General features: G+C 37.4%; 1 protein-coding gene across 1 annotated transcript in view; it reads left to right on the top strand.

Annotated features, from left to right (window-relative positions):
* LOC133640827 (zinc finger protein 106-like) overlaps nucleotides 1–21,786 on the top strand; it is a 60,206-nt gene that overhangs the window by 10,564 nt on the left and 27,856 nt on the right. Inside the window, exons 3-8 of the mRNA XM_062034505.1 lie at nucleotides 3,741–3,802; nucleotides 12,413–12,613; nucleotides 16,686–18,314; nucleotides 18,385–18,832; nucleotides 18,909–18,978; nucleotides 20,896–21,053. Of these exons, the coding sequence (XP_061890489.1) occupies nucleotides 3,741–3,802; nucleotides 12,413–12,613; nucleotides 16,686–18,314; nucleotides 18,385–18,832; nucleotides 18,909–18,978; nucleotides 20,896–21,053 (2,568 nt within the window). The remainder of the gene's footprint in view (nucleotides 1–3,740; nucleotides 3,803–12,412; nucleotides 12,614–16,685; nucleotides 18,315–18,384; nucleotides 18,833–18,908; nucleotides 18,979–20,895; nucleotides 21,054–21,786) is intronic.

Genomic DNA, 21,786 nt, shown 5'->3' with positions numbered 1-21,786 from the left:
CCTATTTGGGTTAAAAATATGTTTTGCAAAGCAGTAATTATAGTCTGCAAATGATGTGTTGTTGTTGAGTGTCGGTGCTGTCTAGAGCTCGGCAGAGTAACCGTGTAATACTCTTCCATATCAGTAGGTGGCAGCAGGTAGCTAATTGCTTTGTAGATGTCAGAAACAGCGGGAGGCAGTGTGCAGGTAAAAAGTAGGGATGTCCGATAATATCGGCCTGCCGATATTATCGGCCGATATATGCGTTAAAATGTAATATCGGAAATTATCCGTATCGTTTTTTTTATTATCTGTATCGTTTTTTTTTGTTGTTGTTTTTTTTAATTAAATCCACATAAAAACCACAAGATACACTTACAATTAGTGCACCAACCCAAAAAACCTCCCTCCCCCATTTACACTCATTCACACAAAAGGGTTGTTTCTTTCTGTTATTAATATTCTGGTTCCTACATTATATATCAATACAGTCTGCAAGGGATACAGTCCGTAAGCACACATGATTGTGCGTGCTGCTGCTCCACTAATAGTACTAACCTTTAACAGTTAATTTTACACATTTTCATTCATTACTAGTTTCTATGTAACTGTTTTTATATTGTTGTACTTTCTTTTTTATTCAAGAAAATGTTTTTAATTTATTTATCTTATTTTACAATTTTTTAAAAAAAGTACCTTATCTTCACCATACCTGGTTGTCCAAATTAGGCATAATAATGTGTTAATTCCACGACTGCATATGTCGGTTGATATCGGTATCGGTAATTAAAGAGTTGGACAATATCGGAATATCGGATATCGGCAAAAAGCCATTATCGGACATCCCTAGTAAAAAGGTGTCTAATGCTTGAACCAGAAATAAACAAAAGGTGAGTGCCCCTAAGAAAAGGCATTGAAGCTTAGGGAAGGCTATGCAGAACAAAACTAAAACTGAACTGGCTACTAAGTAACAGAGGTGTGGACTCGAGTCACATGACTTGGACTCGAGTCATGAATTTGATGACTTTAGACTCGACTTGACAAAATGTAAAGAGACTTGCAACTCGACTTAGACTTTAACATCAATGACTTGTGACTTCACTTGGACTTGAGCCTTTTGACTTGACATGACTTGCTACTTTCCCCAAAACCTAAAGCTTAAAAAGTTATTTGGGAGCGCTCCGTAGCTTTCATTTTGTACATGTCTGTCTATCAGCGTGTGTGCTGCGTGTCAGCGTGTGTGCTCTCAGTACAACAGCCAATCAAATTAGATCTACATTGTTTTCATCACACAGCATTGATCCAATCAAATTACAGGACAACCAATGAACAAGAGTTGTCAAACAACGCGCCAGTGAGAAAGATTTATACCAAAGTTGGTTTCGTTCGGGTATAAAAACTACGACTTGGTCAACGAATTGCCGTATGCAAATCACGCAGTTCGAATATTACAGACGGAGACGCAACAACTTCCAACTTCGTTCGACATTTAAAGTTGCACAAAGAAGGGTAAGTTTTGAATGTAAGATAACGTTTATTGGCTAAGTAACATGACTTTTATTTGCTGTGTAGTTAAATCAGTGAGGCTGTAAACTCACTGCTAACGTCATAACCATAGACATCTTATAAGGGTACACAGCATCGAGCGCTACTGCCTACTGGCGCAGACGAGACGCGGGGCCGCCATCTTGGAGTGGTGATCCGCTCCACTCAGTGCAATTCATTTGGCAGGAGCAATGAACTGTCAACGCATTTAATTCATTTTACCTCACTGAATACCACTCATTTTCACGCGCTTTTTTGTCATACGTGTAGCTATGATAACGGACACATGTTTTATTATTCATAGTTTGCTTAACAGTAATAGAATATTCTTATACGCTATAAATGACCAGACGTCCGAGATTAAAACTGGGAATATAATCCCAGAGAAGGGGGGAAAAAACGGTCAGCTATTTTTAAATTGAAGAAACAATATGATTACGTTATATATACATGCTACATAAACAATGTATGAATACATTAGATATCTATATATCTTATAGACCGAATCTCTGTTGCTGCAGCAGCAGAGAGTTTATTCTGTCGTGACACTTTGTATTGATATTTTGTATTACATTCTTCCCTTAAATGATCATGTTTACAGTGATTGTTATATATGTATTTTTTATGTATGTCGCTTTGGATAAAAGCGTCTGCCAAATACTTAAACATATATAAACACCTGAAAGTCTTTATATCAGCTAATACCACCAATCTGTTTCACTGGATTCAGAAGGTTTCCGCTGGTGGTGTGCCTCCGCATTTGTTCAACGCAAAATATGTGCCTTAGCTCAAAAAAGGTTGAAAAACACTGGTCTAACCACAAGGCCACTGAGCAAAAACTAAAATGTAAAAAAAAAATATGGTAAGTTGCAATCATTTCACCTCAAAATGTAGTGTATATTACTGTAAATGGAAAAACAGTACTGCTGTTTTTATGGTAAAAAAATAAAAAAAGCAGCTCAGTTGCCAGAATTTTACTGTAAAATGTACATTTGTTTTTTACTGTAATAAAAAAAACTGCAATTTTATAGTAAAATTTTGGCACCTGAGCTGCCAGTTTTTGTTTTTTACCGCAAATGTGGTAGATTTTTCGGTGTATTACTGTAAATGCCAAAACAGCACTACCGTTTATTACAGTAAAAAAAAGTACCATTTTTTTAATTTAGAGAAAAATGCTGTAAAAAAACCACAGTAAATTTCACAGTTTTCCCATGAAATCTATTGCTACTTTTACATTGCACCATTTGATGGATAACTTGCTTTGAAATCATTATTATTAATATTTATTTCTATTTAAAAATGATTTGAATGTTTGATCATATATTTTTGCATAATTAGACAATATTTAAGTTAACATCATTTGCGGTTACATGGAGTACCGGTACATATATTTTTTTTCTCCCAAAATAGAAAGAAAGAATACATTTAGTTAGAAAAGTTACAGTACTTTATTGATACTTATTATTTCCAGGCTTTTGAGGGCCAAATAAAATGAACACCGGCCTTGAGTTTGACACCTGTGGTGTAGATCAGTGGTCCCCAACCACCGGGCCGCGGCCCGGTACCGGTCCGCGGACCGATTGGTACCGGGCCGCACAAGAATTAAAAAAAAAAAAAAAAATTTTTTTTTTTTTTTTTTTTTTAATGAAATCAACATAAAAAACACATTATATACATTCTTTATCAATATAGATCAATACAGCCTGCAGGGATACAGTCCGTAAGCACATATGATTGTATTTATTTATGTAAAAAAAATTTAAAACTTTTTTTTTTTTTTTTTTTTTTAAATTCTTGTGCGGCCCGGTACCAATCGGTCCGCGGACCGGTACCGGGCCGTGGCCCGGTGGTTGGGGACCACTGATCTACACCACAGGTGTCAAATACACCACAGGTGTTAAATACACCCCCCCCACCGGTCCGTGGGACAAATTTTCAAGCGTTGACCGGTCCGCAGCTACAAAAAGGTTGGGGACCACTGGTGTAGATGTTCTGTTTTTTCGTACTTTGATGAATAAGTACCATGAAATGTGTTGTTTATTGTCCCTTTCCCAGAAAATGCTTTCTTCAGGGCATTTTGATTGGTTGCAGCACCATGCGCCATTTTACATGCACTTGATGGCCCTCAAATTCCTTTTCATTTTTTTAATTGAGAAATGGGACAAAGCCACTGCGTTTAAAAGCATGACTTTATTACCTTTATTGTTCCCGTGCAGGAGATGGACGAGCACATGAGAAGCATGCTGCACCACCGCGAGCTGGAGAAACTCAAAGGCCGGTAAGCTAGTAAATCTTTTGTCATTTTTTTTTATTGTTTATAAACCCAGAAATACGTTCCTGGACACAAAATAACTTTTAAGTATGACCAATGTTCGATCCTGTAACTATTTGGTATTGGATCCATACAAACATTTGTACAAAACCCAAAAGCAGTGAAGTTGTCACATTATGTAAAAGGTAAATAAAACAATTGAGAAACGTTATTTTTTGCAAATATTATCATTTGGAATTTGATGCCTGCAACCTGTTTCAAAAAAGCTGCAACAAGTGGCAAAAAAGACTGAGAAAGTTGAGGAATGCTCATCAAACACTTATATGGAACATCCCACAGGTGAACAGGCTAATTGGGAACAGGTGGGTGCCATGATTGGGTATAAAAGCAGATTCCATGAAATGCTCAGTCGTTCACAAACAAGGACGGGGCGAGGGTCACCACTTTGTCAACAAATACGTGAGCAAATTGTTTAAGAACAACATTTCTCAACCAGCTATTGAAAGGAATTTAGGGATTTCACCATCTAAGGTCTGTAATATAAATAAATGATAAATGGGTTATACTTGTATAGCGCTTTTCTACCTTCAAGGTACTCAAAGCGCTTTTGACAGTATTTCCACATTCACCCATTCACACACACATTCACACACTGATGGCGGGAGCTGCCATGCAAGGCGCTAACCAGCAGCCATCAGGAGCAAGGGTGAAGTGTCTTGCTCAAGGACACAACGGACGTGACTAGGTTGGTAGAAGGTGGGAATCGAACCAGGAACCCTCCGATTGCTGGCACGGCCACTCAACCAACTTCGCCACGCCGTCCCATATCATATCATCCAAAGGTTCAGAGAATCTGGAGAAATCACTGCACGTAACATTGAATGCCCGTGACCTTGGATCCCTCAGGCGGTACAGAATGTTACGTAAAAAAAATATACAACTATAGTATTTTCTACTTATATTAATCTACTGTAAAAATAACAACCGCAGATTTTACGATTTAAAAAAAATTATAGCTTCATGGCGAGAATTTTCCATAAAAATTAAGGTGTTATTGTTTTTCCAATTACAGTAATTGACTGTAAAAAAAAACAGATTTTACAATAAAAAATGACAGATGAGTGGCCAAAATTTTCCGGTAAAAAAAAGAACAGCACTATCGTGTTTCCATTTACAGTATTTCACTGTAAAAATAGCTACGGTAGATTTTTACGATAATAAAACTATCAACTTAGTCGCCAAAATATTATATTAAAAGAACATATTAAATATAGATTAAAAATAACGGTGGTAACATTTTTCCATTCAGAGTAATTCACGATAAAAAAACAAGGACTGTAGATTTAACGATAAAAAAATGGTAGCTGAATCGTCAGGAGTTTTACGTAAAAAAATAAAATAACAGTATTATTTTCTACTTACATTAATCTACCGTAAAAATAACAACCGCAGATTTTACGATTTAAAAAAATGATAGCTTCATGGCGAGAATTTTTCCATAAAAATTAAGGTGGTATTGTTTTTCCAATTACAGTAATTGACTGTAAAAAAAACAGATTTTACAATAAAAAATGACAGATGAGTGGCCAAAATTTTCCGGTAAAAAAAAGAACAGCGCTATCGTGTTTCCATTTACAGTATTTCACTGTAAAAATAGCAACGGTAGATTTTTACGATAATAAAACTAGCAACTTAGTCGCCAAAATATTATATTAAAAGAACATACTAAATATAGGTTAAAAATAACGGTGGTAACATTTTTCCATTTAGAGTAATTCACGATAAAAAAACAAGGACTGTAGATTTAACGATAAAAAAATGGTAGCTGAATCGTCAGGAGTTTTACGTAAAAAAATAAAATAACAGTATTATTTTCTACTTACATTAATCTACCGTAAAAATAACAACCGCAGATTTTACGATTTAAAAAAATGATAGCTTCATGGCGAGAATTTTCCATAAAAATTAAGGTGGTATTGTTTTTCCAATTACAGTAATTGACTGTAAAAAAAAACAGATTTTACAATAAAAAATGACAGATGAGTGGCCAAAATTTTCCGGTAAAAAAAAGAACAGCGCTATCGTGTTTCCATTTACAGTATTTCACTGTAAAAATAGCAACGGTAGATTTTTACGATAATAAAACTAGCAACTTAGTCGCCAAAATATTATATCAAAAGAACATATTAAATATAGATTAAAAATAACGGTGGTAACATTTTTCCATTTAGGGTAATTCACGATAAAAAAAACAAGGACTAGATTTAACGATAAAAAAATGGTAGCTGAATCGTCAGGAGTTTTACGTAAAAAAATAAAATAACAGTATTATTTTCTACTTACATTAATCTACCGTAAAAATAACAACCGCAGATTTTACGATTTAAAAAAATGATAGCTTCATGGCAAGAATTTTCCATAAAAATTAAGGTGGTATTGTTTTTCCAATTACAGTAATTGACTGTAAAAAAAAAACAGATTTTACAATAAAAAATGACAGATGAGTGGCCAAAATTTTCCGGTAAAAAAAAGAACAGCGCTATCGTGTTTCCATTTACAGTATTTCACTGTAAAAATAGCAACGGTAGATTTTTACGATAATAAAACTAGCAACTTAGTCGCCAAAATATTATATTAAAAGAACATATTAAATATAGATTAAAAATAACGGTGGTAACATTTTTCCATTTAGAGTAATTCACGATAAAAAAAACAAGTACTGTAGATTTAACGATAAAAAAAATGGTAGCTGAATCGTCAGGAGTTTTACGTAAAAAAATAAAATAACAGTAGTATTTTCTACTTACAGTACATTAATCTACCGTAAAAACAATAACCGCAGATTTTACGATTTAAAAAAATGATAGCTTCATGGCGAGAATTTTTCCATAAAAATTAAGGTGGTATTGTTTTTCCAATTACAGTAATTGACTGTAAAAAAACAGATTTTACAATAAAAAAATGACAGCTGAGTGGCCAAAATTTTCCGGTAAAAAAAAGAACAGCGCCATCGTGTTTCCATTTACAGTATTTCACTGTAAAAATAGCAACGGTAGATTTTTACGATAATAAAACTAGCAACTTAGTCGCCAAAATATTATATTAAAAGAAGATATTAAATATAGATTAAAAATAACGGTGGTAACATTTTTCCATTTAGGGTAATTCCCGATAAAAAAAACAAGGACTGTAGATTTAACGATAAAAAAATGGTAGCTGAAATGTCAGGAGTTTTACGTAAAAAAATAAAATAACAGTAGTATTTTCTCTAATCTACCGTAAAAACAATAACCGCAGATTTTACGATTTAAAAAAAAAAAAATGATAGCATCAAAAAGCGACATCACTGTGTAAAGGATATCACCACATGGGCTCAGGAACACTTCAGAAAACCTCTGTAAGTGCAAGTTAAAACTCTACCATGCAAAGCAAAAGCCATTTATCAACAACACCCAGAAACGGCGCCCGAGCTCAAAGATGATTGCAATAAGGAACGTATGGTTAATGTGTCGCAAGATTTTCCTATTAAAATAAAGCCAATAATGACATTTTTGTGGTCCCCTTTATATCAGCAGTTTGAGACTCGTTTTTCAACGTTTGTGTTTTCTGGCTCCAAAACGCTGGCGTCGTCATGCAAATTGATTCCCTCCAATGATGGATTTTTGTTTTGTGTTAGTTCAAAACGATCTCGTCGGAGGCTTCTCTGTAGGTTTTCTTCTGTGGTGTTGAATGTGGGTCATGAAGCACGCGCTCACCAGGGATCAGTGGATGGAGGGCCAGCTGCTCCAACTGTGACACATATATTTAGACACCAGCTCTCCGGAAGCCTGATAGAAGGCAGCTGGCGGGTGACTTTTTTGACAAGTTCTAAAGTGTGTCAGGCCTCAATAGCAGACAGAGGCCAATATTTTTGACAACCCAAAATATAAAAGTGATAAGAGTCAAGTGCACTGGAGCTGAGGAAATGTCAACATTCCTTGATACAGAGTAGGGTTGTCCCGATACCAACATTTTGGTACCGGTACCAAAATGTACTTTTCGGTACTTTTCTAACTAAAGGGGACCAATTTGAACTTGAGGCCGAGTCATACCAAAGACTAGGGATGTCCGATAATGGCTTTTTGCCGATATCCGATATGCCGATATTGTCCAACTCTTTAATTACCGATACCGATATCAACTGATACCGATATCAACCGATATATACAGTCGTGGAATTAACACATTATTATGCCTAATTTGGACAACCAGGTATGGTGAAAATAAGGTACTTTTAAAAAAAATGAATTAAATAAAATAAGATAAATAAATTAAAAACACTTTCTTGAATAAAAAAGAAAGTACAACAATATAAAAACAGTTACATAGAAACTAGTAATTAATGAAAATTTGTAAAATTAACTGTTAAAGGTTAGTATTATTAGTGGACCAGCAGCACGCGCAATCATGTGTGCTTACGGACTGTATCCCTTGCAGACTGTATTGATATATTTTGATATATAATGTAGGAACCAGAATATTGATAACAGAAAGAAACAACCCTTTTGTGTGAATGAGTGTAAATGGGGGAGGGAGGTTTTTTGGGTTGGTGCACTAATTGTAAGTGTATCTTGTGTTTTTTATGTGGATTTAATTTTTTTTAAAAAAACGATACTGATAATAAAAAAAACGATACAGATAATTTCCGATATTACATTTTAACGCATTTATCGGCCGATAATATCGGCAGACCGATATTATCGGACATCTCTACCAAAGACTATAAAAATGGGACCCATTACCTCCCTGCTTGGCACTCAGCATCAAGGGTTGGAATTGGGGGTTAAATCACTAAAAATGATTCCCGGGCGCGGCCACCGCTGCTGCTGACTGCTCCCCTCACCTCCCAGGGGGTGATCAAGGGTGATGGGTCAAATGTAGAGAATAATTAACTTTAACTTAACAAAATATGTCATTATTAGCTTTATTTGAACAAAATAAATAAATAATAATAATAATAGATTTTATTTGTAAAAAGCACTTTACATTGAGTAAACAACCTCAAAGTGCTACAGTGTATTAAAAAAAAGAAGGAAAAAAAAAAGAAAGATAATAAAAAATAAATAAAAATAATAACTAGAACAGCCAAATAGCTAAAACTAGTATGCATATATCTAAAAAAAAAAAAAGGCTTTTTTAAAAAGAAGGGTTTTTAAGCCTTTTTTAAAAGCATCCGCAGTCTGTGGTGCCCTCAGGTGGTCAGGGAGAGCGTTCCACAGACTGGGAGCGGCGGAGCAGAAAGCCCGGTCTCCCATTGTTCGTAGCTTTGTCCTCGGAGGTTGGAGGAGGTTAGTCTGTCCGGAGCGGAGGTGTGTCGTGTGGAGGTTTTGGGGGTGAGCAGTTCTTTGAGGTAGAGGGGGGCATTTCCATGGAGGCAATCTTAGGGTACATTAAAAATATGTTTATTATTGCAATTTAGTCCTTAGACAAGTTGTCTAGTATGTTCACTATTTTATTTTTTAGTAGTAAGTAAACAAACAAAAGCTCCTAATTAGTCTGCTGACATATGCAGTAACATATTGTGTCATTTATACACCTATTATTTTGTCAACATTATGAGGGACAAACTGTAAAAACTGATTATTAATCTACTTGTTCATTTACTGTTAATATCTGCTTATTTTCTGTTTTAACATGTTCTATCTACACTTCTGTTAAAATGTAATAATCACTTGTTCTTCTCTTCTTGGATACTTTACATTAGTTTTGGATGATACCACACATTTAGGTATCGATCCGATACCAAGTCGTTACAGTCATACATTGGTCATATTCAAAGTCCTCATGTGTCCAGGGACGTATTTACTGAGTTTATAAACATAATATGAATTGAAAAAAGATTTTGTTGAAAAATATCGATGTAATCATAGTAGTATCGACTAGATACGTTATTGTACTTGGTATCACTACAGTGGATGTCACGTGTAGATCCACACATTTGGCGTTTGTTTACATTGTGATGCGGGTGAGCTACGGTGTGTAGTGAAGCATGTTTAGCTATTCCTCGTCCTCCAGTGATAATGATACTTGTAAGAAACTTACTTTATTTGTCGCCATGGAGACAAGGTTTAGAAGTAGCTAAAACACTGCAGACTGCAGCCCAAGCTGTTTTTTTACATGCTTTTTTAAAAATTTATCTTTGCTATTTGGACCCTAATTAGAATAAAAACTAAGAATCATCTTTCGTTACGATGTACTTAGTCCATAAGTACACAAACGTGTACTTCATGTTTAGTGACATGCTAAATCTTATTTTTACACTTTTTTTTTTCCAATTTCCATTGTATGTTATTCTCTTCTGACACCACCAGATGGCAGTATAAGTGTCCACATAAGTGGCCATAAGACCCCAATTCAGTAGTGTACACAATTTTGGCAATAAGAGCTAAAAGGTGCTGTCCACACATGTGGCCACTAAGCCTTTAGAGGTTTTAAAGCAGGGCTCACCAACCTTTTTGAAACCAAGAGCTACTTCTTGGGTACTGATTAATGCGAAGGGCTACCAGTTTGATACACACTTAAATAAATTGCCAGAAATAGCCAATTTGCTCAATTTACCTTTAACTCTATGTTATTATTAATAATTAATGATATTTATCTTTGTGGAAACACTGATCATCTTAATGATTTCTCACAATAAATATATATAGAAACAGATAAATATCAATATGCAACACTTTATTTTTATATTTTCTCTAAGTGCACATTTTTTAAATTGAACATTTTCAAATGATCACTTCTAAGACAGTCTTGTGAAATCACAATATCCCATTTTAACTCGCTAGCCACTAACATTTTTATAAAAGAGGAGAAAACACGAAAAAAATGAAAATTAAATTTTGAAACATGGTTTATCTTCAATTTCGACTCTTTAAAATTCAAAATTCAACCGAAAAAAAGAAGAGGAAAAACTAGCTAATTCGAATCTTTTTGAAAAAATTAAAAAAAGAATTTATGGAACATCATTAGTAATTTTTCCTGATTAACATTAATTTTAAAATTTTGATGACATGTTTTAAATAGGTTAAAATCCAATCTACACTTTGTTAGAATATATAACAAATTGGACCAAGCTATATTTCTAACAAAGACAAATAATTATTTCTTCTAGATTTTCCAGAACAAAAATTTTAAAAGAAATTCAAAAGACTTTGAAATAAGATTTAAATTTGATTCTACAGATTTTCTAGATTTGCCAGAATATTTTTTTTGAATTTTAATCATAATAAGTTTGAAGAAATATTTCACAAATATTCTTCGTTGAAAAAACAGAAGCTAAAATGAAGAATTTAATTAAAATGTATTTATTATTATTTACAATAAAAAAAAAAAATACTTGAACATTGATTTAAATTGTCAGGAAATAAGAGGAAGGAATTTAAAAGGTAAAAAGGTATATGTGTTTAAAAATCCTAAAATCATTTTTAACGTTGTATTTTTTCTCTAAAATTGTCTTTCTGAAAGTTATAAGAAGCAAAGTAAAAAAATAAATTAATTTATTTAAACAAGAGAAGACCAAGTCTTTAAAATATTTTCTTGGATTTTTAAATTCTATTTGAGTTTTGTCTCTCTTAGAATTAAAAATGTCAGGCAAAGTGAGACCAGCTTGCTAGTAAATAAATACAATTTAAAAAATAGAGACAGCTCACTGGTAAGTGCTGCTATTTGAGCTATTTTTAGAACAGGCCAGCGGGCTACTCATCTGGTCCTTACGGGCTACCTGGTGCCCGTGGGCACCGCGTTGGTGACCCCTGTTTTAAAGCATCTCTTCCTGAGGGTGTTTCAGTGTTATAATGTCACCTTTATCTTTACTTTTTACGCCAAAATGCGTCCGTTCTCCCTTTTCTGTCTACACACTGTGTCTGCTTGTAAGTACTTTGTGTGTGTGCGCTGCCGAACATGCTCCTCATGCTCGTAAAACCGGCAATGTCACCGCCGGTTAAAAAAAGGGTGCGGAACAGTACTTTTTAGAGGTGGTATAGTACTGAATATGATTCATTAGTATTTCAATATACTTTACTAGTACCGGTATACCGTACAACCCTAATACAGAGTTTAAAAAATCAAAAGTGCAAGGGGTCTAGACCCAAGGTGACATATTTGGGAGAGGGCTGGAGGCAAAGGTCGCGAGCAGCTGCAGTCTCCAGTTACTCCCTGCTGTGATTGGTCAGCGCCACGAAGAGCGCAAATGTCAGTGCTGGATAGGGGAAGAGGGGGGCGGTCGGTGTCGAGTCAAAAACGGGACGCAAGACCCTGGCGAGGTCTGAGAGTGCAGCGGACGCCACCATGGCCGCACACTAAGCGCTGCCCGCTCCATTAGCGCCGCCTGGGCTGAGCGGCTCCACCTGCCTCCTATGGCCTGCTAGGGATCGCTGACTTTAGATCAGGAAGATGAGAATTTTGTTTTTGACACCGGTAAATTTAAGTTAGTTACCTCCTGATCTGCGAACAATAGAAAATTTGGCTCACTTTTTTTGGGGGACTGTGGAGTACCCTCCTTTTTCCATGTTCTACGACTGAGACCAGAACCATGCCCGAAGGAAGCATTGAGCGCCCCCTGTCGCCCCTCCTCCCCAGGGACTGTGGCCACGAGTGCCGGGTGTGCAAGGTGTCGGTGGTCAGCCTGACCGACTACGCCGGCCACATTTCCAGTCCGGCGCACAAGCAACACGTGGAGGCTCTGGAGAAGAAGCCCGCCGGCCCGGACCGCCGCGGCGAGGAGGACTACTTTGACCAGGCCCTGGTGGACGCCATCCTCAAGAGGAAGGAGCAAATACGGTAAAGCATTTGACTTTCACGCCGACTGTGCCGTCTTTTACACGGTGAAGGGAGAAATGCACGGCTGTAGACGAGCACGATGTATCCCCCTGGGCATATTCCAGTTGTTGTGTCTGCAGACAATGAGCCCAATGTTTTATTTACGATATCACTTCCTGTGTTGGCCTTGCAGGAGTTGTGGAGTAGATAGATACACGATCATATAGGCAAGTGGTTCTCAAACTCGGAAAACCAAGTACCATCATAATGACAACATTAAAATACAGTAGTATAGTTGACCTACGTATTTATTAACTACCACCATAATGACAACATTAAACTACAGTAGTGTAGTAGACCTAAGTATTCATTCAGTACCATTATAATGACAACATTAAACTACAGTAGTGTAGTAGACCTAAGTATTTATTAACTACCACCATAATGACAACCTTAAACTACAGTAGTGTAGTAGACCTAAGTATTCATTCAGTACCATTATAATGACAACATTAAAATACAGTAGTATAGTTGACCTAAGTATTTATTAACTACCACCATAATGACAACATTAAACTACATTAGTGTAGTAGACCTATGTATTCATTAAGTACCACCATAATGACAACATTAAAATACAGTAGTGTAGTAGACCTAAGTATTCATTAAGTACCACCATAATGACAACATTAAACTACAGTAGTGTAATAGACGTAAGTATTCATTAAGTACCACCATAATGACAACATTAAAATACAGTAGTGTAGTAGACCTAAGTATTCATTAATTACCACCATAATGACAACATTAAAATACAGTGGTGTAGTAGACCTTAACTTTTCGTAAACAGGTTGTTTTTTTAATTTATTTTATATTTTTTCGTTTACAGTACTTTAGAGCAGTGGTTCTCAACCTTTTTTCAGTGATGTACCCCCTGTGAACATTTTTTTAATTCAAGTACCCCCTAATCAGAGCAAAGCATTATTGGTGGAAAAAAAGAGATAAAGAAGTAAAATACAGCACTATGTCATCAGTTTCTGATTTATTAAATTGTATAACAGTGCAAAATATTGCTCATTTGTTGTGGTCTTTCTTGAACTATTTGGAAAAAAAGATATAAAAATAACTAAAAACTTGTTGAAAAATAAACAAGTGATTCAATTATAAATAAAGATTTCTACACATAGAAGTAATCATCAACTTAAAGTGCCCTCTTTGGGGATTGTAACAGAGATCCATCTGGATTCATGAACTTCATTCTAAACATTTCTTCACAAAAAAAGAAATCTTTAACATCAATATTTATGGAACATGTCCACAAAAAATCTAGCTGTCAACACTGAATATTGCATTGTTGCATTTCTTTTCACAGTTCTTTTTGACAGACATTTTTAAAAAATCTCACGTACCCCTTGGCATACCTTCAAGTACCCCAAGGGGTACAAGTACCCCCATTTGAGAACCACTGCTTTAGAGTATATGTTTTTTCATTTCTCATATATGTTTTAAGTCTGTAAAACCCCTAACCACACACTTTATAAACTTTTCTCAGACAGGCATTAACATTTTCTCACATTTCTCTCGCTTAAACACTCTCAAAGTTCAAACCTTCGTGGATTTAAAAAAATAAGTACAGTACACTACCGTATTAAAGAATGAAACCAAAGATCAAAATCAGTTTTTTTAGGGCTCCAGGATTTTTTGACCTATAAATGAGGCCGGGTTTGATCATAAACACGATCGTTTTGGGCCTTAAATCCTGCGCTTTTGGCTTCGTCCTGCGCTATAAGGTGCGAGAGGGCATTCGTTTCCAAAATGAGCCTGTCTCATCTATATTAAAAATATTGTTCATGATTATATCCCCCACCACAGTATACTTTCTGTACTGTACAGGATTAATAATAAATTTTTACAGAGTGTCCTTCATAATGTTGACAAAATAATAGGTGTATAAATGACACAATATGTTACTGCATACGCCTGCAGACTAATTAGGAGTCTTTGTTTGTTTACTTACTACTAAAAGACAAGTTGTCTAGTATGTTCACTATTCTCTTTAAAGCCAAAATTGTTCTTTGATTGCAATAAGGAACGTATGGTTAATGTATCGCAAGATTGTCTATTAAAATAAAGCCAATAGTGACATTTTTGTGGTCCCCTTTATTTTATAAAGTGTGGAAAAATAACTACATTTTGGTACTGGTACCAAAATATTGCTATCAGGGCAACCCACACTTGTGCATATCTATGATGATCGTAAAGAGGACCGTTTCCAGCGTTTAGCTGTAAATTGCTGAAGCTTGAGACTCGTTTTCCAACGTTTGTGTTTTCTGGCTCCAAAGCATGCAAACCGATTCCCTTCAATTATGGATTTTTGCACAGTTTTAAAACTAAAAACTTATTCAGGATTATATCCCCCACCACAGTATACATTCTGTACTGTACAGGACAATGGTCTACAGCAGGGGTCACCAACGCGGTGCCCGCGGGCACCAGGTAGCCCGTAAGGACCAGATGAGTAGCCCGCCGGCCTGTTCTAAAAAATAGCTCAAATAGCAGCACTTACCAGTGAGCTGCCTCTATTTTTTCAATTTTATTTATTTACTAGCAAGCTGGTCTCGCTTTGCCCGACATTTTTAATTCTAAGAGAGACAAAACTCAAATAGAATTTGAAAATCCAAGAAAATATTTTAAAGACTTGGTCTTCACTTGTTTAAATAAATTCATTAATTGTTTTACTTTGCTTCTTATAACTTTGAGAAAGACAATTTTAGAGAAAAAATAAAACCTTAAAAATGATTTTAGGATTTTTAAACACATATACCTTTTTACCTTTTAAATTCCTTCCTCTTCTTTCCTGACAATTTAAATCAATGTTCAAGTAAAAAAAAATGTTTATTGTAAAGAATAATAAATCAATTTTAATTTAATTCTTCATTTTAGCTTCTGTTTTTTCGACAAAGAATATTTGTGAAATATTTATTCAAACTTATTATGATTAAAATTCACAAAAAAAATTCTGGCAAATCTAGAAAATCTGTAGAATCAAATTTAAATCTTATTTCAAAGTCTTTTGAATTTCTTTTAAAAATTTTGTTCTGTAAAATCTAGAAGAAATAATGATTTGTCTTTGTTAGAAATATAGCTTGGTCCAATTTGTTATATATTCTAACAAAGTGTAGATTGGATTTTAACCTATTTAATCAAAATTCTAAAGTTATCTTAATCAGGAAAAATTACTAATAATGTTCCATAAATTCTTTTTTTAAGTTTTTCTCTTCTTTTTTTCGGTTGAATTTTGAATTTTAAAGAGTCGAAATTGAAGATAAACTATGTTTCAAAATTTAATTGTCATTTTTTTCGTGTTTTCTCCTCTTTTAAACCGTTCAATTAAGTGTAAATATCATTAATTATTAATAATAACATAGAGTTAAAGGTAAATTGAGCAAATTGGCTATTTCTGGCAATTTATTTACGTGTGTATCAAACTTCGCATTAATCACTACCCAAGAAGTAGCTCTTGGTTTCAAAAAGGTTGGTGACCCCTGGTCTACAGTCTATCAGCGAATCAGGACGCAGAACACAATGCGCATTCATGCACTGTAAAAAAAAATCAGTTTAACAGTGTGGCCGCGTAAAGTGAACCGTGTTGTAGCGAGGGAACACTGTACGTTACTATGTTCACTCCGATAACAAAACAGTTCTCACTTTTCTTACATCCGGTTATTTATATCTCGAGTAGAAGAGATGACATTTGCCTCTTCACGATGCAAACATACAACTGTAAACAAATATGTCTAACACTGACGAACGTGTTTTCTGTGTCAGTCATGTTGCAAAAACTATTTAGAGATGTAATGAACTGACCCTCGCCAACTGTAAAGTCCGAGTGAGTGCAGGCACCATCTATAGCCTCATTCTAATCGTCAGCCCTCACAGGCTTCTTTTAGCTGCTTGATCACGGCCGGGATCACATTTCACGACTGCAGCCAAAAACAGAAGCAGGATTTAGCGCAGGGTTTAAAAAAAAAGAAGAAAAGTTTGTTGTTAGTACAGTTGCTAGTTCGTTAATTTGCGGCTTTGTTGTCTGTAGCAAAGAAAAGGAGGCGGCCGCTGCTGCTCAGCTGGCCAAAGAGCAGGAGGAAGCGAGGAAAAAGGAGTTCCAGCAGCGACTCTGCGAGGCCAAGGAGCGTTACCAGCTAAATAGAGGTCAGCAGCATCTGCCACATGGCCCCGCGTGGCCCACTCAGCACAACTCCTGGAACAGGAAACAACAGCCCGGCTTCCGGGTGGGCGACGCCCCGTACTGGAACAACAATTACGACGACAGACAAGGAAGGAGCGCCACCTGGCACGCTCAAGCTCCGCCCAACTTCCAGAGATGGGCACCGGGAAACTTACAGGCCGGACGCTTCCACTCACAGGACGACTGGGGGGGCTCCAAAAAGTGGGAGCGGAGTCCGTTCTGTGAGCAAAGTCGGCTGCCGTGGCTCAGCAACCAAGGCAGCAACTACGGCATGTATGGCAGGAATAATATTTCCCCGTGTGCACAAAGTCACCGCCCGCTCCGCTTCGACAGGCCTTCTATGCTTCCGCCGCCGCCCCAGTTTTTCACCAAATCTGTTAGCAACTTTGAAAGGAAGGTTGAAGAAGGTGTGGCACCCCAGAGGGAGAGGGTGCCGGCAGCTGACTGCGACCAGCACAGTAAAATGAGCTTCCGTAGCAACCCAAAACTGGACAAAACAAAATCTCATAATGTCACAAAAGAAGTGGACTCGCAACCGAGCAGGGATGCCTCATTGACCCACACCAAAGGGCCCCAAAGCCAGGGACGAACCTCAGCAGAAGCGCAACAGCTCAAAACAAAGCTCAAAAGTAACCCTAAAGGTGAAGAAAAGAGCAACGGTGCCCAGAAAGATGGTGGCCGAATTGCCACAGCTGGTCCTTCCAATGATCCTAACTGTGGGGTCTCAGCACAGCCACAGTCAAAGGCCACCACCAAGCAGATGGGAATCAAGACCCCTTCTCTTGGACCTCTGCCTTCAAGGCAGGGCCAGAAGCCACCAGAATTAGTCAGGAAAGCCAAGTCTGCCTGTGCGTCCGAAAGGAGATCATCTTTGGATGGCGTCAAGCTGGCAGTGGCCAGGCAGACTGAGGGGGAACCCCCCAATGATTCGGTGCAGGGTCAGATTACGCACCATGACGAGAACAGCTGTCGGCAGAACGGGACGAAGGTCTGGGAAGAGCTTGTGCCGTCATCATCTGAGAGCACCCGCTCCCTCCAGTCGCTGCAGGTCAGCACCTCCACCGCAGAGAGGTTGGCGTCCGTTGCCTCAAGCGGCGGCGACACGGAAAAGCGCCCGGACAAGGAAGCTCTCCTATCACCGCCTCAGGATGAGGTCGCACAAGAGGGTCACAGTTCAGAGAGCGACACCTCCAGGTGTGACAAAGTGTGCCTCAAAGCATCCGGCGCCTCCAAACCTGACCTGCCCCCCGTTTTCAAACGAGACCTGACCAAGCGCGTCCTGGAGCCCAACCTCAACATTGCCAGGCGGGTACGCAACCTGAGCGAGTCGCGAAGAAGTGACACAGAGAAGGACTCCGGACTCAAACCAACCGTTCGCCAGCTCATCAGCTCCTCTGGGGCTCGGCGGAAGGTCAACTGGGAGCAGGTGTACCAGGAAGTGCGGAAGAAGCAGGACAAAGGAAAAGGAATGCCCAGGTGAGATAACAACTTACATTAAAGCCTTTCTCTTCAACTGAGTCTGATTTCTACTTCCACCTTCCTCCAGGTTCGGCATAGAAATGGTTCCAAATGACGCTGGGGACCAGAGCCAGGAGGAATCTGACCTTGCACTCCTGGAGAATTTCTCCTGGGAGTCACTGATGGGGACCTCGCCTCCCGCAGTCTCCCGAAAACGCTCCTTATCAGAAAGCAGCATCGCTCCCACGTCCGAGCACTCCCTTTTCACATCCCAAGAGTACAACCAGGCCCCAGTGCGACACTCCGAGCAGCAGAGGTCCTCTGTTTCTCCCAAGTCCACCGTCCCCGGGGAGAACGGCTGTCATCCAGAGCAGATGTTCAACTTCACCCTGGAGGAAGCCCAGAAGCAGGCAGATAAGCTGATGTCAGAGAAGGCTAAGGCTCTCCAGAATTCCAACGCCATGCTCGGAGACAACAGCTCCGGAACGGAGCAGATGGACACTCAGGGGACAGTGAAGAGGCGAAGAACACCTGGGGTGAGTCAAGGAAGTAGCTGTGGAATGTGTCCACAGAAAATACATGTGTATCATGCAAAAAATGTCTTCTCCTTAGGATATTCTGAGCCAAGAGTCTTCATGTGTGGAACAGGAGATAAAAAGAAGAAAGATCAAATCCAAAAGTGGTTAGTGTCTTTCAACATCTTTCAGCTTTTGAAATACCATATTTTTCGGACCATAGGGCGCACCGGATTATAACTTAAATACCGTTCAATTATGCAAAAATACATTATCAAACATTCAAAACATTTTTTAAATACAAATAAATACTAATAATAATGTATTCAAAGCAAGTTATCCATCAAATTGTGCAATGTAAAAGTAGCAATAGATTTCATGGGAAAATTGTGAAATTTACTGTGGTTTTTACAGCATTTTTCTCTAAATGAAAAAAAACTGTGCTTTTTTTACTGTAATAAACTGTGGTGCCGTTTTGGCATTTACAGTAATACACCGAAAAATCTACGGTAAAAAAAACAACAAACAAACTGGCAGCTCAGGTGCCCAAATTTTGCTGTAAAATTGCAGTTTTTTTTATTCAAAGTAAAAAAAAGACTAATGTAAAAATAACTTATTTTTCTTTTTTACCATAAAAACAGCTGTGCTGTTTTTCCATTAACAGTAATATACACTACACTTTGAGGTGAAATTATTGCAACTTACCAAAATCTACTAATAAAATGCATAAAAAAATGGTGTAATAATAGTATTCACTGTTAGAACCGGCCCTCTGGGGCCAAACATAACTGCGATGTGGCCCTCAGTGACAACGACTTTGACACCTCTGCTTTACGCCATACGTCACTGCCCCCTTTCCCAATTCGTTAAAAAGACGGAAATTGATGCGAACGCCTGCGTGTCGCCAGAAAGCAAAAAGAAGAAGAAGAATAACGCCTACTTGCAGTTACTGTTATCGTGGTCAAAGCTCCAAAACAACCAAAGAAACTAAAAGTTTTGTCTGAGGAGAGAGGAAAAAATGGCAGCTCAGTCAACAGAATTTTACCATAAAAACGGTGGTACATTTTTTTTCAATTTATAGTAATATGCGATAAAAACACCTTAAATTTAAAAAACCTATTGTCATTTTTAAAATGTGATTGATGACTTGCTTTGAAATCATACGTCAAGCAGATATTTCAGTATTTATTTTATTTTAACAAACAAAATTTTTTGCAACGTATAATTTTGGATAATATAAAATTAGGGATGTCCGATAATGGCTTTTTGCCGATATCCGATATTCCGATATTGTCCAACTCTTTATTTACCGTTACCGATATCAACCGATACCGATATCAACCGATATATGCAGTCGTGGAATTAACACATTATTATGCCTAATTTGGACAACCAGGTATGGTGAAGGTAAGGTACTTTTTAAAAAAAATAGTAAAATAAGATAAATAAATTAAAAACATTTTCTTGAATAAAAAAGAAAGTACAACAATATAAAAACAGTTACATAGAAACTAGTAATGAATGAAAATGAGTAAAATTAACTGTTAAAGGTTAGTACTATTAGTGGAGCAGCAGCACGCACAATCATGTGTGCTTACGGACTGTATCCCTTGCAGACTGTATTGATATATATTGATATATAATGTAGGAAGCAGAATATTAATAACAGAAAGAAACAACCCTTTTGTGTGAATGAGTGTAAATGGGGGGAGGGAGGTTTTTTGGGTTGGTGCACTAATTGTAAGTGTATCTTGTGTTTTTTATGTTGATTTAATTTTTAAAAAATAAAAAAAACGATACAGATAATAAAAAAAAAAACGATACCGATAATTTCCGATATTACATTTTAACGCATATATCGGCAGGCCGGTATTATCGGACATCTCTATATAAAATGAAAAAAAAAATGTTTAAGCGGGAAAAAAACGGATACATTTAGTAAGAAAACAATGTACTTTATTGATGCGTGTTATTTCCAGTCGATGTGGCGGGCCAGATCTGGTACCCGGGCCTTCACTGTGCCACCTGTGCTCTAAGTAGTCTACTCTTAACGGTGTTCCGTGTGTGTTCTGGGGGGCATTTAGCGGATCGTTTACACATCGACCAGCTGCTCTCCGTGTCCTTGCGCGAGGAGGAGCTGAGTCGCTCGCTGCAGGCAGTGGACAGCAACCTCATCCAGGCCAGGACGGCGCTGGAGGCCGCCTTCATGCAGGTGCAGAGTTTCATGGTGGTCAAGCAGCAGGTGGGTCACAGCACTGACACGAGACAGGCGTTTGTTTTATATTTGGGAATTTTTGTTAAAGAACAATTACTAATGGACACTTCATTGGTTGCACCTTTTATCCCCCCAAAAAAGATACAAATATATTACAAAACCCAAAAGCAGTGAAGTTGTCACGTTGTGTAAATGGTAAATAAAAAGAGAATACAAAGATTTGCAAATCCTTTTCAACTTATATTCAATTGAATAGACTGCAGAGACAAGATACTTAATGTTCCAACTGGTAAAACTTTGTTATTTTTTGCAAATATTAGCTCATTTGGAATTTGATGCCTGCAACATGTTTCAAAAAAGCTGGCACAAGTTGCAAAAAAGACTGAGACAGTTGAGGAATGCTCATCAAACACTTATTTGGAACATCCCACGGGGGAACAGGTTAATTGGGAACAGGTGGGTGCCGTGATTGGGTATAAAAGCAGCTTCCATGAAATGCTCAGTCATTCACAAACAAGGATGGTGCGAGGGTCACCACTTTGTCAACAAATGCCTGAGCAAATTGTTTAAAAACAACATTTCTCAACCAGCGATTGCAAGGAATTTAGGGATTTCACCATCTACGCTCCGTAATATCATCAAAAGGTTCAGAGAAACTGGAGAAATCACTGCACGTAAGCCATGATATTACGCACCTTGGATCCCTCAGGCGGTACTGCATCAAAAACCAACATATGTGCGAAGGATATCACCACATGGG

Source organism: Entelurus aequoreus, linkage group LG23 (genome assembly GCF_033978785.1).
Source record: "Entelurus aequoreus isolate RoL-2023_Sb linkage group LG23, RoL_Eaeq_v1.1, whole genome shotgun sequence".
Lineage (NCBI taxonomy): Eukaryota > Metazoa > Chordata > Actinopteri > Syngnathiformes > Syngnathidae > Entelurus > Entelurus aequoreus.
The sequence above is the reverse complement of the archived record's forward strand: the minus strand, read 5'-3'. Positions and strand labels throughout refer to the sequence as shown.